Source organism: Aquila chrysaetos, chromosome 21, assembly GCF_900496995.4.
Source record: "Aquila chrysaetos chrysaetos chromosome 21, bAquChr1.4, whole genome shotgun sequence".
In the NCBI taxonomy this organism is placed as follows: Eukaryota; Metazoa; Chordata; class Aves; order Accipitriformes; family Accipitridae; genus Aquila; species Aquila chrysaetos.
In genome coordinates this window covers 24,488,505-24,506,226 of record NC_044024.1, presented here as the reverse complement: position 1 = coordinate 24,506,226, position 17,722 = coordinate 24,488,505, and the positions used below count along the sequence as shown (strand labels likewise).

The 17,722-nt window shown below is 64.6% G+C and overlaps 1 protein-coding gene across 1 annotated transcript; it reads right to left on the bottom strand.

The window, feature by feature from the left end:
- Positions 1–480: 480 nt before the first annotated feature.
- Positions 481–17,406, bottom strand: TSC22D3 (TSC22 domain family member 3). Its single transcript, XM_029996728.2, has 3 exons — positions 16,971–17,406; positions 2,392–2,443; positions 481–1,781 (listed from the first exon to the last, which is right to left on the bottom strand). Exons 1-3 carry the CDS (start codon positions 17,291–17,293, stop codon positions 1,536–1,538), a joined length of 621 nt encoding a protein of 206 aa, XP_029852588.1. The 5' UTR covers positions 17,294–17,406; the 3' UTR covers positions 481–1,535.
- Positions 17,407–17,722: the final 316 nt, after the last annotated feature.

Below are 17,722 nucleotides of genomic sequence, written 5' to 3'. Positions count from 1 at the left end.
TGATGTCTCTGAGAAGCAACAGAACAAAACCACCAGAGGAAGAGCAGAGCTGGGCTGGGGTCCATACAGGTCTGCACAGCCTGAGAAGAGCCTTCTCCCCGCTTGCCCCGCTCCAGCCTGGCCTGCACACCCCCAGCCTGGCCTGCACACCCCCCTGGTCACAGGCATGACACAGAGGACAAAGACCTGTAGGTTCAGGGCACCTTTCCTACCGTGCACCCAGCCCCCAGGAAGGGGGTGCCTGCTCACATCTCCAAAATCTCAACTTGGCTTAACCAGGGTGGTTTAGGAGGGACTGACCCCCTCCCCCAAAGGAGGGGAGCTGCCAGGTTTTCCCAGCTAGGGAGCAGCACCAGCCCAGCCCCCAGCAAGTCTGCAGCACAGTATCCTCACCAGTCCCATCCCAGCAAGCCCCAGCACACCCTGGCACCCCAACACCTCACCCTTCCCAGCCACAGACACACAGCTTGGGGATGCACATTTATATAAAAAGTAGAGTTTATTGCCATTTCTACCTAGATTTACACAACTGTGTCACCGCTTCCGACGTCAAAAGGGACGTCCCGTCACTTCCCAGAGAGCTGGCCAGGGAAGGTGGGGAGCCCAGGAGCACAGGCTGGCTCCCCCCAACCCAGCGGGCTGGACCACAGCCCCTGTCATGGCTCTGCCCAGTGGTCAGTCCAGATCCTCCCAGCACTGCTGCGTGGCTCTGTCACGGTGTATGCCAGAGAGGGGTAAATCCATCCCCCTCCTTCGTGTCGCTCGCAGTGCTGGCCACCCAGTTACAGCCGTTAGCCATTCCAGTCTTGCCTCGAATCCCCCAGCTGTACAGAGATGGGCATGGCTGGCCCAGAGCAGGGCACCCCACAGCCTTGTGGGCACTGCTCATGTGTGTGTTTATACATAGATACGGCTACAGAAGATGCCCAAACTAATAAAACAAGCTTTTTTTTTTCCTTGTAATCCCCACACTGATGTGCGTACAGCCATGCACTACACCGCAACTGCCACCACCGGTGCTGCTCAGAGTCAGGTTTGGGTTCGAGCACGCTCCTGGGTGGCTAGCGGGACAAATCTGCATCGCTCACTAAACAACGGTCTTCCTCCAACGTCAGGCTTTGCCAGAAAGAGACACCCCCCCCCTGCACAGTGCAGCAAAGGCACAAGACTCGGCGTGCACTCCTCCAACCGTAGATTCCCATTAAAGTGCCAAAGGCCACCTGGCACTGCCAGGGTGTTGCAGATGCCCAGGTTTCAGCAGAGCCTGGGATGGGCAGGCTGCAGATTTACTCCTGGCACAGGGCAGGTGGTTGGATGGGGAGGGGTCAGCTGCCCGCATCTCCCTCGCAGAAGAGCATCCTCGTGCAGGAGACGGCCACTGGCTCTGCTGGCTGGCCAGGTTTGCCCGGGGGGGGGGGCACGGCTCAGCGCCGGGGTCTGGCAGTCCTTCGTGTGAGATGAAGGCGGAAACGATTTTGCAGGAGATTAAGTAGAAAGAGTTCTGTGGCTCTGCCCACCCCGAGGACAGAGCCACCTTACACCGCAGAGCCCCCTGAGTGCTGGGCTGGGGCAGCTGCCCCGGGGCTCTGCTCCTCCGTGCACAGGACCTCTGCAGGGAGCCGGGACTGGAACTTCTCCAGCTGCTCGGGGCTGGCGAGGGTCTTCAGGAGGCTGTTTTCACGCTCCAGCTGGGAGTTTTTCTCCAACAGTTCTTTGATTTGCTCTTTCAGGACCTCCACCTCCTCCCGCACCGCATACATCAGGTGATTTTTCACAAGATCCTGCAAAAGGCCCATTGAAGAGACTGATCACTCAACAGTTACACCCTAGGGGTTGCTCCCACCCTGCCCCGCAAAGCTCTGCCCCCAGCTACCCGCCAAGTGCCACAAAGGCTTTTCCCAAAGGCTGTCCCTCCCCACACCACCCTTGGCACCCTGGCCAGGGCTCGGTGCTCACCCAGTGTAGCCCCCCCCCAGGCCAGCACCCACAGCATCCCTCAGGTCCCCAATCTCCCAGGTCTCGCTGCCTCCGGAGGCACTCTCCAACGCCCGCCCCCCCCCCCCCCCCCCCCCCCCGGGGGTCTGGCAGGCTGCAGTTCCCTACCACCCATGCGACCTGGCTTGGTCACCCCCCAACCCCAGAGGGTCCTTCCCAGGTTCCCCCCTCGGCAGACTCCCTGCGCACTGCGGCGCTGCCGGAGCCAATGAGCTCAGCCAGCTGCGGCGGGCAGACAAAGGAGCTGCTCTGCTCCGCAATGGGCTGGAAAGCAGGGACCCCCCCGCTCCAGGCGGAGCACCCACCCGGGGAGTGGGGACCCCCCCCCAAGCAAAAGCACCCGGGGAGGGGTCACGGAGCAAGGTCCGCGGTGGGGGGAGCGGCACTGCGGCTCACCATTGCCTGCTCGATCTTGTTGTCGATGGCCACCACGCTGGCTCCGGAGGCGCTGGAAGAGAGCAGAGAGGCTAGGCGTTAGCAGTGAGCCCCCGGGCACCCCCTCCCCGGGGAATCAATGCACCGGGACGCCCCCTAACCCGGGCCGCAATGCAACGGGGCTTCCCCCTTCACCAGGGATCAATGCATCAGTTCCCCCCCCCGCCCCACAGGAACAATGCACCTGTCCCCCCCCCCGGCTCCGCAGGGGCAATGCAGCGGGCTCTCCCGGGGCACCGAGATGCCCCTTCACCCGGGACAACGCGCCGGCCCGGCCCGGGCCACGGCGGAAAACGGCGGGGCGGACCGCGGCCGGTACCGAGGCTGCCCCTACCTGTTGTCGAGCTTCACGGAGACCACGTCCCCCCCCCAGCAGGGAGGAGAAAAAGGAGATGGAGAAGTTGTGGAGCTGGTAGACAGCCACCTCCATGGGGGACTGGTACATGCCGGTGCTCATGGCTGCGGAGAGCGTCGCAAGCAAACGAGCGAGACCTGAACGCACTGCGGCTCCCCCCGCACCGCCCCCGCTTATATGGGCGGTGTCCGCCCCGTCGGGCGGAGCCAGCGCGGCCGGCCCGGCCCCGCGTCCCGCAACGCCGCGCCCGGGGCTGCTCCGGGTGCTACGGCACCCCTACCCCCGGCACGGCACCCTCGCGCCTCCCCAGCTGCACCCCAGCACAGCACGGCCCCTTCCCAGTCCAGAACCCTTGCCCCCCAGCGCCGTGTCCTCGCGACTCTGCACTCCTAATCTGTACACCCACTCCTGCACCCCTCGTCTTCTGCAGCAAGAGTCTTGGCACCCCATCCCTCCTCGGCACGCATCCCTCCACCCCACATTCCTCCGCAGCCCGCAGGCCTCAGCACCGCCTTTCTGTGCTCCCCACATACAACCGGGATGGGGGTTCAGCTGAGGGGGAAAGATACACACCTGCGTGGGGGACTGGGAAAAAGAGGAAACCCGCTTTGCATTTGGGGGGTGCACGCCTGCAGGTCCCCCCGCGCAGCAGGGCCCGCCGCGGCTGCAAAGCCGGGGCGGGGGAGGGGGGGTGGCAGAAGGAAAAGGGGCAGCCACGGGCGTGCAAAGCAAAACCGGGAGTGCAAACCAGAAACGGGAGTGGAAAAACAACACGGGCGCGCAAAACAAGACCCGGAGTACAAAACAAAGCCGGACCGCAAAACAAAAACGGGAGTGGAAAAACAAAACCGGTGTGCAAAACAAACCCCGGGCTGCAAAACAAGACCGGGGCCAGCCGCCGGCCCCGCCCCGCCCTTGCATAACCCTCCACCGGACCGCGCTCCGCCCGGGGGGGGCTGCCGCCCCGCGGCCAGGGCCGGCACTGCAGTGGGGCCGGGGTCGGGCCCCGGCTGCCCCCCCCCAGCTGCGCGCGGAGGGAGGCTGGGGCGCCCGGGGCTGCTGGGGGGGGGGCGGACAGCCGGGGGGCCGGGTGTGCGCTGTGGTTGCGTGTGCACACGCGTGTGCAAGCACCGGGGTCACGCCGGGTCTGCCACCGCACCCGCAGAGCGACTTGCACATAGAGCGAGCGTGTCTCCTCCGTGGGGCGCAGGCAAGACCCCCCCCCAAAACATCCCTAGCAACGTGGGGGAGGCTGGGGCTGGCATTGCCCACCGCGGGTGCTGCGCCCCCCCGCGCTCGGCCGCCCTCTCGCGGCTGCCCTGCCAGCTCCAGGGTTTATCTCTGCCCTCCGGACCTGCACCGGATGGGACTTCGCTCAGCACCCGGGCGGTCGCCCTGCTGCGCCCGGCCGCTGCCCGCTGCCGCTGACCCCGTGGCGCTCATCCTTCGCAAGCCAGGGCAGGGGCTGATGCTGAACAAGACCCTGGCAGGGAGCCCACACCACGGCGCAGCATCTGAGAAAGCATTAGTGCTGGCAGGGGCACCTGCACCCCAGAGATGCTGCAGAGGACCTCAAATCTCCTGATCCAGGGAGTGCTGAAGGTGCCCGGCACCTGGCTGGTGGGTGCCAGCGTGGGAAGTGGCCCAAGGAGCCTCAACCAGCAGGTGTGCTGCCGTGCCCCTTCCTCAGGGAGAGCGCTGAGGGTAGGTGGAGGCATATTTCCCCGTCAGAAAGGGAAACTGAGGCACAGTCCAGCATGGCTGCTGCCTAGAGCAAGGCCCTGCCAACTTGTTCCCCAGCAAATCGCACCCCCGCCTCCCAGGGCAGGATGAGGACCATGGTGTCCTGAGCAGCGAAGGGCATGGGCACCCTGTGTGGGCACGTGTGGCACCCATTCGTCCCTCCGTCTGCGGGGGGGATGATGCACATCCCCCCATGCCAGCACCAGCCTGGCCCATGCAAAGCCGCTGGGCAGGGCTGAGCAGGGGGCTGGCGCTGCAGAGAGCGGGCAGAGGCTTGTCCCCCCCAGCCCCGGGGCTGGCACATGTCCCCCCGCCCTGCCCGCAGCCAGGCCCTACTCACCAGTCCCTCCTCCTGAAGAGGCTCGGGGAGTATGGCGGCTGGAAGGCCATGCTAGCGCCTGAGACCCCTCTCTGGCCCCTCTGCTCCCCGGCGGCAGCCCAGCGCCCCAGCAGCGATGCCGGTTCTGCCCGCAGCCGCGTCCCCCCGGCCTGCCGGATGGCAGGGACAGCCTGGGTGCCGGCCGCATCCCAGGGCAGTGGGCACCGGGTAAACACGTCGGGTAGATGACCTCAGCCACGCTCAATTGGCCCTTTCAGGGGCCAGCGGGTCAGCGTGCCACCCCGAGCCGCCCGGGTGCCGAGCGGGGAGCGGGCGGCTGCCCCCCTCCACAGGCAGATGAAAGGCGCCCTGTGTGTGCTTGTCCCCAGGGTGGCTGGTGGTGGGCAGGGTGGCAGCCCCCGTGACACGGGGCACAGCTCTGTCCCCTAGGCCAGGAGAAGCCCAGGCCACCCACGCTGGGGGTCCCATGACTCGGTTTCCCTCTGCAGCTCAGGGAAGGTGCCCATCTCACTATGGAGACAGCAGGGGAGAAGGAGGGGCATTTTCTCTCTTATGGTTGGGCATGTCACCGGTTGCGCCACCTTCTTTCTCCTGCAGAGAGGTGGGCAGCAGCAGGGAGATAGGGTGGGCAGACCCCAGCCTGCCCCTAGCCCTGGCAGCCGTGCCTCGGTTTCCCCACCTCCTCATCTCCTGTGCTACTGCACCCCCAGACCTGGCCCTGCCCCCTTCCCAAAGGAAAGCCCTAAATTATTAGTGCCAGGGACCATGGGCTCCAGGATGGACAGACCAGAGCCTGGCTCGTGGCTTTTGCCCCACGGCTCTGGGGTCCCAGGCCCTGCCCGGCCCCTTCCCGACACAGCGCTCGAGCACCGAGAGCTGGCGAAAAGGCGGCGATTTCCGTGGCTGCTGGAGTGAAGTGGGGAAGCGCAGTGGCTTAGCGCTTTGGGAGGAAATCGCTTCAGCTCTGCCACCTCCAATATTTTTCCCATGGAGCTGGGACTATGGCAAAAATAAACAAAAGTAAGTCACTGACTTCCCTGCTGCCCCTCCTGGGGTCTTTACCAGCCCTGCACAGCCCTGACCAGAGCCATCACTGCTTGGGGCGTGGGCTCCCCAGCTGTGAGGCTTGGAAGGATGCTGCGCTCCTCCATGAGACCCCCAGGGAACGGACGCTTTTTAGGGATGGAAGTGCAGAAGGCTCTGCTTTCTCTTTCCTTCCCGGCACTTAATTAATGAGGAATCCCAAGGCAGCCTGCCCGGCCAGGGACACGTCACATTGGGCATGGGGGCTGCCTCCTCGCCCTGGCACAGCCTCAGCAGGGATGCAGCCCATCCCCCTGCAGCCCCTCACCCACACACCCACTCGGGGGACATGGCTTCTGCTGCAGACACCCCTGGACGTGTTTCTGGGTGCACACAAACATGGGCACACTTTGCAACCCATACATTCACGCACACACGTGCAAGTCCCGCGTGCACATGCACATGCACGCCCTGCAGACGCAGGCACACCCACACAGACATGCCCAGCCCCTTTGAATGCACACGTGCATTTTCTAGCCCACATGGGCCTGCATGCTGCACACAGGTGCACACCCTGCATGCACATGCATACGCGTGCATCCTGCACGCACACACGCTTCTGCATGCACACCCTACAAACACGTCCCTCCTGTGTGCATGCCGATGCATCCTGCACGTGCACTGCAAATACCTCACCCCCCCACGCACACATTGCCCTGACTCACAGCTGACGCAGACGTACACCCGTGGATGCACACATGGTGTCGGCAGTGCGGCGCGGGGGCAGCTCAGCTGTCCCCTTGTGCAGGGGGGAGGCACCCCCTGCCCATGGGCTGGCCCCACTGCAGCCCAGCTGGCATCTCAGAGGTGGGAGCAGCAGCTCACAGCTCTCTGCTGGACCCCTGGTTCGGGCTCGGCTCTCATCTGGATGGGAGCCCCCGTGGGCTGTCCAAACACCTCCCACAGCAGCAGAGTCCTGCGTGGGGTTCCAGCTGCGCCCTGCGCGGCGGGGGGCCCTTTCCCAGCCCCCCGTGGCCCCAGCAGACGGCCTTGCTGGGCTGCTGGCCCCACTCCAGCAGGGGTGCTGGGATCTGCTTCCTCTCCCACCGCCCCGTGCCCCGCTCCTGGTCCTCTGGGGCCTGGCGGCAGCAGAGCAGGGTTGTCAACGTCCCCCCTTGCTCTTCCTACACAGCAGGGGGCCATGGACTCGCTGCTGTCCTATGGCACCAGAGGCCATGGTGAGGGACGCCTTGGAGCAGTCTGGGCGAGAGGGGCCAGTGGTGCGAGCTGCATCCCTAGGGCAGCAGCACGGCAGCTCTTGCCTCATGTCTGCAGCCTTGGGAGGTTCATCAGGCAGGGCCCCGGCTCGTGCCTGTGGTTATTTTGGGAACAATAACGGCAGCCACGATACAGTGTAATTGTGACACTAATTGTTGTGCTCTCTGGGGGGAAAAAAAACCCCGTGGCTGTCATCAAGCAGCTAGGAGAGGTGGTGACACTAGCCATTCGCTGGTGTCACCGCCAGCAATGGCCCTGCAGGATACCCCAAAGCTGCTAGCAACCCCTCAGCCAGCCCACACATGGCCTGTGCCCTAGCCTGGGAGATGCCAGCCCCGATCACCAGGTGACATTTAGTGACGACCCCCTCCACTGCAACAGGACATGGAGGCATGAACACAGTTGGGCTGCAGCCCCCGCAGGGCTAAGCCTGGCTGGAGCAAGGGATGACACAGAGCAGGATGATGGGATCATGTCTCTCGCCTCCTGGCACCCCACACCTGCACTGTGTTGTGGGTCAGGGGACATGGCCCTGTCCCCACGGCCCCAGGGCCGAGATGTGCTATTGCGCTGAGCCTCCTGCATTGAACTCGTGCCAGGCACTGCGGTGCCACATGCCAAAGGATGCCCTTGCCCTGTCAGCTGCTGGTGGGAGCTGGAGGAATGGCCTGTGCTGCCGGAGCAGTGCTGGCTCCTCAGCCTCTGCTCTCCCCCAGCTCCAGGCCGTTCTCACTGCTCTGTGGCAGTGTTCCTGGCTTGTTCTCTCCCAAGGACTCAGCTCAATGGGAGGAAGGCCCTTCAGAGGGTCTGAGGCGTGGGAAATGTTTATTGCCTGGCCTTAGAGACACTGGAGAGCAACACGGGAAAGGCGCAGAGCCAAAGCTGCCCAGGCTGCTCCACAGAGCCAGATCTCCAGCTCAAAGGGTCAGAGCAGAGAGGGAGAGGAAAAGCCACTGCTTGCAAACACGCAGCTAAGAAAACTCTGCCTTTCACAGCCTGAAATCCTGCAGCTGTGGCTGTGCCAGCCACGGGGACTGGGGATGCCAGCGCCAGGGCCAGCCGTGCCCGGCAGGAGCTGAAGGAGGGGTGGCCAGGGACATTGGTGATGGCTGGGGCTTGTGAGAGCCCATGGTGGGCAGGACTGGGTGTGGGACAGGTCTGTGGAGCCCCCAGTCTTGCCCCACAGCCCTATCCTGGTGCTGGGGAGGTAATGTCAGGAGGCTGCCCACAGGCACGCAGGCAGCTGTGTCACCTGGTGTCCCACTCTGCAGTCTCACTCGCAGCATCCCAAACTGTGCCTGCCTGCCCTGCAGCACAGGAGCACACCAGTGAGGCTGCTGGAGCACACCAGTTGGCCAGCTCTTGGTTTCCTCATTCTGAAGATGTCCTGGCCGAGCTGTGTACTGCAGACTTGGCACTACCCCCGGCTCAGGTGGTGCCTTCCAGGGGCTGTGTGGGACCTGTGGCAGCCCCACGCATCCAGGAGCCCTGCGACATGGGGACCTGGTTCATGCCCACCAGAGCCTTGGAGTGCTCATAAATCCCTCAACCCAGGGCACATGCTGCTCCAGAGCAGAGGGCAACCCCTCCCAGGTACATCTGTAAGTGCCCGGGCAGGTATGCAAGCCCCTGCCTGCAGACCCAGTGCTGCTGGCCTTGCTAGACCTAGTCCCAGTCCCAGGGGACACCAGAGCAATGGGGAGAGCTGCGCAGGGCAGTCACGGCCTCTGCAGCGCCGGGGAAGCCCAGGGAGGGTTTGCAATCAGGGAAGGCCGATGGGGAACCTGTCCTCCCCTCCCTTCACCACCGACTGACGCAAGCAGAGCGAGCTCCTGTGGGTGGGGGACACGGCTAAGGCTAACCCCTCCGCCGGGCAGCGGGGCACAGGCAGGGATTGCAGCGCGGGGACTCCTCCAACCTGTTGGGCTGGAGGCACTGTGGGGCGGGAGGAGGGAGCCCTGGCAGGCTCCCATGTCCAGCTGTTGGGCTGCCTGCTTCCTCTGATAAAGGTACTTGGCTGTACTCCCAGTTCTGTTTTTTCTGGCATGCGAGTGCACACCCCAGAGCCGGCCTGCTGAGAGCTGCAATTTTTCTTTCTTTAACTTTGTCACCAGCCCCCATTCTTCCTCCCGTGCCCCCCAGCCAGTGCACCCCAGTAGCAGCTGCCCCCCCAGCAGCGGTGTCAGGAGGGGAGGTCAGAGACGACCCGGCTCCGGCAGACCCCTCCCCGCGGTGCTGTACATCGGAAGCCCCCAAAGCCACGGCTTCCCCATGCATGCTGGGGTAGGAGGGGAAGAGGAAAAAGGGCTGATCTGCTTATTAGCATCCCTGGACCATGCTGCCCAACCTCCTGCCCTGCCTGCGTTTGTCAACACCAGCCCCACGCTGCTGCCTGCACAGCTCGGGCCGCCCCAGCAGGCTCCCTGCCAGGGGCTGTGCCGCAAACCTCAACACCCCGCTGCTCCCCTGCTCACACCCGGCCCGTGCAGGGTCCCACAACCACAGCGTACTGGGGCGGGTAGGCTGTCAGGTATGGCACAGCCCAGCAAAAACCCTGTAGCGTTCCCACTAGCATCGTGCCTGGCTGCGGGGCCAGGGGGGAGTGAGCACAGCCAGCCCTGGCCACACTCCCTGACACCTGTGGGTCAGGGATGCCCAGCCCCAGGCAGAATGGGCGGACTGAACCCGCAGCAGAGTTCTCATCCACAAATCTGTCCGCAGAGCAAGCATTTCACACCCACGGGCCCCGTGGGGTGGAGTCCCGTAACTGAACTCCGTGTTACCTCCCTTGGTTAGCCGTGCCCTGCCCCGCAGGTCTCCTGCCAGCCCAGGCTGCGAACTTCAGGCCTGTCCTCATTTCGTAGCCCACTGTATCATCTTGGACGGTCCCAGCTGGATCACCCCCAGATCCTGGCTGCCCTTCTCTGGTCCGGTTTCAGGGAACCAGGGCCAGAACGGAGGTGGCCGTGATGCTGAAGGGACTCCCCGCAGCACCAGGGCCATGCGGTGCCCTCGAACCCCAGAGCGTGCAGCGGGCAGGGGGCTGCCAGCCTGGGCTCTGCCCTCCCCTCACCCCTCGCTGGCGCAGAGCTGGCTTTTCTGGAGATCCCCAGCCCAAGAGAGGAACCCCAAGGCAGGGCCTCCGGCATCTGCCGAAAGAAATCCCAGGCCACTTTTCAGGCAGGGGCGGGCGCTCCGGAGCCACGCTCTGCGCTGGCAGCTGCTGCCCTGCGGCGTGCGGGAGCGCCTGGCTCGCTAATTGGAAGGCAGCTCGTTATATAATGAGAGGACAGAGGCTGGGAAGCTGCGAGAGAGCAGCGCGTCGGCACCCCGTGCGACCAAAAGCTGCTCTTCCAGCCCAGACTAACCCACGTTCAAGGAAACCCTTGAATCCTGCACCTTCCCCTTTCAAAAGTGCCTGAGCTTTGCATTCTCCTGCCTGGCCCGATGGGGATGCTCGGGGGCAGCCCCAGCAGCCCCTCAACACCCCTTCCCCGGGGTCAAACCGGGTGGACCCAGCGGGTGGGTGCAAAGCCAGGCCAGACGCAAGTCGGTGGAGATCAGAAGTGGGAGAGGAGCTGAGCTCTGCCGGCGTGTGAGCCAGCCGCCCCGCAGGAGGTCAGGCAAGGACGCGCGCTGGGGCTGCACAGTTTCAGCAGAGACGGTTATTAATACCCCGCCTGGCCTTTGCAAAGAATCCCGGGCATTTCGAACTGGGGACGCTTCGTTAAAACCCTTCCCTCGCTGACATTTCAGAACAATAACAACATGAAAGACAATAAGCTGCTGGCGGGACGCATACCTGCGGTGCTGCCGTGGCTCTCCGTGTGCCCAGCCTTGGCTGCCAGCCGTCACCTGGCTCGTGCCAACCCTTGGGGATGACGTAAGACCATTCCCTGCCTCCAGACCACCTGGAGCAGTCCTGCTCAGTGTCATGGGGGGATCGCTGGGATGGTTTCACTTGGGGCCAAGGGGATATCTTGTCCTGCCCTGTGGCATCGTCCACCGTGCTGCCCACCGGGCAGGGCTGCCATCCCCAGGGCAGTTGCAGGCAGGGGGTGGTGAGGACTGGATCACACCCTAACCCCAGGGCCAGGGGTCAGCAGGGCAGGGAGGTGACCAGGGCTTCTGCTTTGCCACTGGAGTCATTCTGAAGCAAAAGTCCCTCAAATATATATATATAACTCTAAGCACACAGACAGAGGATGACAAACTCCTGTCCCAAAGCCAGCAATGCACGGCACCTGGATAAATATAACTCAGAGCTCATCGGCAAAGCGTGGCTTCAGGACAGGTTGCAGCCTTTAACACCTCTCGAGCCCTCACCCCCCTGCCACACACCCTGAGGTATCCTCTGCCCTCTGCAAATGGGGTCTCAGTCGCTTCCCAAGGGCAGGATCCGCCCGGACCCACTCTCCCCTTGGCAGATGCCTTATGGTGCATACAGACAGGCTGCGGTCACATCCCCTGTGTGCACACGCAGCTGCCAGGCTCTGCCGACATGTGCCCTGAACCCCTCAGTCCCACGCAGGTCATGGTGCTCCCCCAAAGTAAAGGGTCGGCTTTAACCCTCTCTGTGCTGGGAGGTGGCTGGGGAGGTGGTGTCGGGTCGCAGCACAGAGGAGCACGCCAGTGGCATGGCATGCCCGCAAAGGCATTGTCCACAGCACCGACGTCTGTGCTGTGTGCCCAGTGGGACCTGAGGTGCCAGCCGGGCTGTAAAAGGCTTCCCCTGTGTGTCAGCCCCAGCCCCAACTTACAGCCGAGCTCAGCAGTACCTGCCTCAGCACCATCCAGGATCAGGCCACGTACGTGTCACCAGAGAAGGGGGAAGTGTGATGCTGGAGCGGGGGGCATGATGCTGGGACCAGGGCAGACCCCTGTAGCCTGCTCCAGCTCCAACCTCTTCCAAACTAAAGTTCAAAGCTTGAAATAAATCCCGCCAGCATTTTCCCCATGGGGCTGTGCTGCCCGTCCCTGCCTGTCCTTGGAACACCTACACCCTACCTGTTCGGAGCTGGGTGCGTGCCCTGGCAGACAGGCAGCGCCTGAGCGTCCGCAGGAGGATCTGAGGTGACAGGTTTCTGTGCAGCTGGTGTTGGCGTCACTAGACTTCGGCTCAGCTGTGTCAGGCCCCCTTGGCCATAGCCTTGTGGCCAGGGGCAAATGGTTTCATCCTGAGGGGCTGGAGGGGCAGAGCAGGGCTCTCCTGTGCTCCAGGGCATGTTGGGGAATCTCCTTGCTGGAGGGAGCTGGGTCTCGCAGAAGCAGGCAAGGGACGGGCATAGTGCATGGTGCGGCACATGCCGCCGCCAGCCCTGCCGAGCCGTGCCGAGCACAGTGTGCTGCAGCTGAGCCCAGTGCTGCTGGGCTTCCCTGGCCAGGAGCTCCTGCAAGCCTGACCTGCAGGGACATCGCCCCAAAGCCTGCTGGGTCATGGGGCAGGGGTCCCAGGGTGGTGGGATGCCCGTGATGGAAACCAAGGCAGGCACAGCAGACTGGCTGCCTGGCATCTTCCAGGCAGTGGGAGGATTTGGGCACGCCAAGGTCAGCTACTCCCTGGAGTGCAAGCTACTCTTGCTGCTAAAACAAAAGCTCCCCAGCATCTCAGCGGTCTGCAGTGCTCGGCAAACCATGCTACGAGACACGGGTCAGGCCACGTGCAGCTCTGTCCCACGAGAGCAAAGCAAACAAATACCCGGTGCACCGGTCCCAAGCGGGAAGGGTGGCTCTCACAGCCCCCTCCCCGGGCAGACCTGCCCCGCGGGGCCAGGGAGGGCAGAGCGGCCAGCGGGACGGCTCTTCGGTCTCACACCCACACCTCTCTCACGGTCACACGTGCTCCTGCGCGTGGCCCCTCTCCCCGTCAATGCCTCCTTGTTGCTCCAGCCCACTCGGCCGGCAGGAATGCGCTCCCTGGCCCCGCCGCCCCGGGATGCCCTTTACGCCCCAGCTCCGTCTCCTCCTCCCGCATCGCTGCCGCAAAGTGACACCCGATGGATGGGAACAAATGGTGCCGTGCCACAAATGCCACCCTGGCACCGCTGCCTGGGCAGCTCCTGCTCGCCGGCCTGACCTTATGGTGGGAAAGGTGGTGTTGCCCAGCTTCTCCCACCCTGATTCATCTTTCCCCCAGCCTCTCAGTGCAGCACAGCGCTCGCCTGCCTCCCTGCAATTCCCTTGGCTTGCCCAGGACCCAGGGGAAGGTGGCCCCCAGCCCCTTTCATGGGTCAGACCAAAGGGTGGGTCATTGCCCACCCTGTTCGGCAGAGCAGCAGCTCCCACAGTGCCTGGGAAGGGTCCGGATGGGCAGAGATGTCCCCTTGCTGCCCAGAGCAGGACAGGGCATGGACTGGCCAGGCTGCCGGATCTTCTCCGGGAGAGGCTGGGCAAGGAGAGCTGGCACGGGCTGGTCGATGTGGGTGAGCAGGTTGGCACATATCTCCTCTCCCCACCCCAGAGCCAGGCGGGGCCCTGCTTGAATCACATGCCAGTACGCACCCGGGAGGGTGCTGCTCTCCCCCTGCAGTGCTGACCCCCTCCCAAGCTGCCGGCTCCCCTCAGCCCCCCCAGTCCCAGGAAAGGTGCCACACAGTCACGGGGCTGCTCTCCCCGGCCGACGTTTGGCCAGGCTCGCGCCTGGGTCTTGAAGGAGCAATCCTGGGGTAACGCTGGCATCATGGAGGGATGACGGAGACCTTTCTGCCCACCGCACTGGCATGTGTGGGGAGGAGATGTGTCACCCAGCCAGCATGGTGGTAGCTGGCCTCCCTATACCTGGTGTTTCCATGGGAGCTTGGCCCCTTGGCACTGCCCAGGTCTCCTTGGAGAGCAGTTCATGATGCCCCATGTGAGGACACAGAGGGGAGAAGCCCTTTTTGAATGGGATCCCATGCACTCCCTGAGCAGGAGGAGTCAGCCCTGTAGGCAATAGGTCCAGAGCATCCCTACCTTGTGCATCCCTCACAGCATCCCTGCAGCGAGCAAAGAGCATGGATAGCCTGGCAGGGACCACCCAGCCAGGGGGAAACCCCCAGAGACAGGCTGGAAATGCTCAATGTAGGTTGTCCCAGTGTCCCAGCACTGATCTGACTCTGGCTTGCAGAGCCCAGGGCTCGATTCAGCACGGGCTGAAGTGTCTCCAGCAGCCCCAGAGCCAGACTCAGACTCCAGATCCAGCTGCTTGGTCCTTCCATGCTGCGCTGGACTTCGGCCATGCACGAACGCGTGCATCCACGCGACCTCCCCCTCATCCCGTGCCAGTGTAGGAGCACATCAGCTAAAACAAGGGGCACAAACCTGCTCGGGTTCCCCAGTGCCAGTAGCAAGGGTGCCCTTATCAGGCCTGTTATCGGGGTGTTCCTCTGGCACCCACAATCCCCTGCTTTGTATGCTATCACCTCTTGGGTATCTTGGCTCATTCCCCAGGAGGAGAAAGTTCAGGCTGGAGCAAAACAACAGCAAACACAGGTGTGGGCACACCTGCCTCCAGTGCCCGGGGCTGTGCCCCCCAGCTCCCACAGGCTGTGCCACCCAGGGGCAAAGGGGGATCACCCAAGCAGCCTCCACACCAGGCTGGCAGCAGGGTGCTTGGAAGCAGGCTGTGATGGAGGGACACCACAGCTTCGCACCATGCTATGGCACAGCCTGTCATAAAAGGGAATGCCCAGAGCTTCTCGGGACACCACACATACCAGGGCATGAAGGACAGGCTTGGGCCTTGCAGCGAGGGGCACAGATGGGGAGAAACCCCGGTCCCCTGGCACCTCCACTTGCTCCCTACCTCAGCAGAGTGGACCGATGCTCGTCAGGAGCACTGTGGGTCCTGCCCCAGCAGGGACGAGTTCAAAAGCAACAAGCTATGCCCACATCGCCCACCTCTCGCCCACAGGCACCGTCACTGCCTCCCCAGGAGAGCAGTCCAGATGCTTGACTCTGACACCCAGCCCCGACAGCCCGCACTGGGGACAGTGTCTCGCTTCCCCTCTCCACCCGTGATGCCAACTGGCTGCAGCTGCCCGGGGCGAAGGGAAATCTCTTGCTCCTGTTTCCCTCCCGGCTGGGTGGGTTCTCTGCTCACCGTGCAGCTGGGAGCCCGGGCCGGGTGCCGGGTGCCTTGGCGGGCGTCCCAGCTCCTCCTTTCCCACCTGAGCGGCAGCTCGGCGTTATGTAAGTGCAGGAAGAGCGTCTCTGCCGAGGACGGCTCAGAAGGAGCAGCCTGCACAGCGTTAGACGCTGGCTGGGGCGAGGAGGCGTGCGCGCACCGCCTGGGTGGCTCGCACGCGTGGGGCAGCCACGTGTGAGCCCACTTGCCTCCCTGCACCGGGCGAGGAGAGCGAAGGGAGGCTCGCATGCCCCTGCACAGCCCAGGAGCACGCCTACAGGTGCATGTGCGTGCAGGAAGGGGAGGGGATGGCTGCAAACTTGTGGGTGCTGCCGCGCGCCCCACCTGCGCGCTACCCCACCCACGGCGAAGGAACGAGCCCCAGAGCCGCTGCCCGCCCTGCCAGTCACACAGATGTCTGCCACATATGCACCTGCCACATGCCCTCAGCCCTGGGAGGGGGGGGATGCGTCCCACCTGCTGAAGCCACAGGCAGCTCTGGGGTGCTACCACCCTGCGCCTCCCTGCGGCACCCCCTGGTCCAGCTCGGCTTTCCCAAGGCCGAGCTGGAGAGCCCCGGGCCTGCCAGCCCGCAGCACAGGCTGCTCCCTGCTCTCTCACCAGCTCTCCAGGCTGGCTGGGCACCAGGGCCAGCCCCATCGCAGAGCCAGAGGCACCGGTGCAGGACCTGAGACAGCTCTGTCCCCTCCCCGCCCCTGGGGTCCCCCTCATCAGAGCCCGGGACCCTGCGGGATGGCAGCCCTGGGGACCCCCCGTTCAGTCTCCTCTGCCCACAGTGCCGGAGCAGGGGAGCAGGGAGGGACCCCACACTCCTGCCTTCCCTGGCCTTGGCATAAAGCCCAGCCGTCTGGCAAGTGGACGGGGCCAGCCCTGACGCAGCATGTCCCGCTGCTTGGGTGCAGGCAGCCCCGTCCCGGAGCAGCTCTAGCCGAGAGGGAGCAGCTCGCTCAGGGGCAGAGTCACTTTCCAGGGACGGGAAATACCACCCAGGCCAAATCTGTCTCCACTCAATTTACTCCAGGGAGAGACAGGGAAGCTGCTGAAAGAGCAGGACCTGGCAGCAGGACTCTTGGGCTCCCTACCCAGTTTCTCACTAACTGTAAAGGTGGCTTTTGAGGCAGCACGGCTGTTTCTCAAGTGACAGCTGCCCCTCTCCATGCAGGACTAAGAGGACAACGCCTGTTTGATGCTGGACACCGTCCATGCCCCTGCAGGCAACGTCTGCATGGATAAGATGTAGCTAGGGAGATGAACACAGAGTCCAGGGGCCAAGACACACAGCTGGAGACTGTTGTCACTGCCCGGACAGACATAGGGCACTAACAGGGGGGCACCCCTGGCCGCCACCGGGCAGAGCCACCTGGACCTGCACCCAGGGACTGGGCTGGCACCACCCATGGTGGGCAGACTGGGCTCCCTGCCACTGGGGTCCCTCCCAAGCTCATGCTTCTCCCCACCTAGAAATCCCCGCCGCTGCCACCCTACCCGGCTCCAGGGTCATACGGGTCCCCCTGCCCCAGGGTCATACGGGTCCCCCTGCCCCTGGCAGCCCAGGGGACTGCAGGCCCCACGTCTTGCCCCCATACTGCCAGCTCGCGAGCACACTGCCGGCCCGGGTCCAGCTCCAGGGGCAGCCAGCACACGGGCAGCCCTCGGCATCCGTCGGTGACACCCACCTGTGGAAGAGCAGGAGGATGGAGAGCAGGGTCTGGTCGATGTTCCTGTTGCAGATGCCCTGGTTGAAGAGGTAGCAGGGGTCCCGCACGACGGGCTCCAGCGAGTCCTGGCGCATGATGGAGCTCAGCTTGTCGGTGTTGAGGTTCTTGCGGACCAGCTGCTCCTGCAGCTGCCGGAAGCTGCTGACGGTGGGGCTGCCCAGGTTGTTGTTCTCGCCCCCGGCCCCCTCCTCCAGCCCGCTCCGGTTGGCCAAGTCCAGGCAGCAGCTGCAGCAGTCCAGCCCCACGGGCGACCGGCACTCCTCCACGGGCGACGAGGACATCCCGGGATCCCCCCGCGCGTCGCCACGGCGGCGCAACCGGGGCCGCTCCCGGGGCCGCGGAGGGCGAGCGGCGGCAGGACGCGCCCGGCTGCCGAGCGCCGCGCCCGCCCGGCCGCCCGCCCCGGCTCCGCCGCTCGCCCCGCCCGGCCGCCCGCCCCGGCTCCGCCGCCCGCCCCGGCTCCGCCGCGCTGATTGGTAACGGCGGCCCCGAGCGCACGGGCCGCCTGCCGCCGCACCCCGCCCCGGGCACCCGCCCGCCCCCGGCCGGCCCTGCCCCCGGCACACCCCACGCGTGGGTGCCCGAGGGGCTTTCTGCTCCGCCCCCCCACCGGGCCCCGGCAGCCCTGCGCCAGTCCTCCGGGCCCTCCGGGGGGTGCGCGGCCCCCCCCCCAGCCTGGCGGCTCGAGGTGGCCCGGGAGAGGGTGGCAA

Excerpts from the sequence above, each read along its gene's own strand:
- TSC22D3 (XM_029996728.2), bottom strand. The coding sequence starts at position 17,293 with ATGTCCTCGTCGCCCGTGGAGGAGTGCCGGTCGCCCGTGGGGCTGGAC. Across the intron at positions 2,444-16,970 it reads ATCCTCCTGCTCTTCCACAG|CGCCTCCGGAGCCAGCGTGG; the intron begins GTGGGTGTCACC and ends GCTCTCTTCCAG. Across the intron at positions 1,782-2,391 it reads ACAAGATCGAGCAGGCAATG|GATCTTGTGAAAAATCACCT; the intron begins GTGAGCCGCAGT and ends GGCCTTTTGCAG.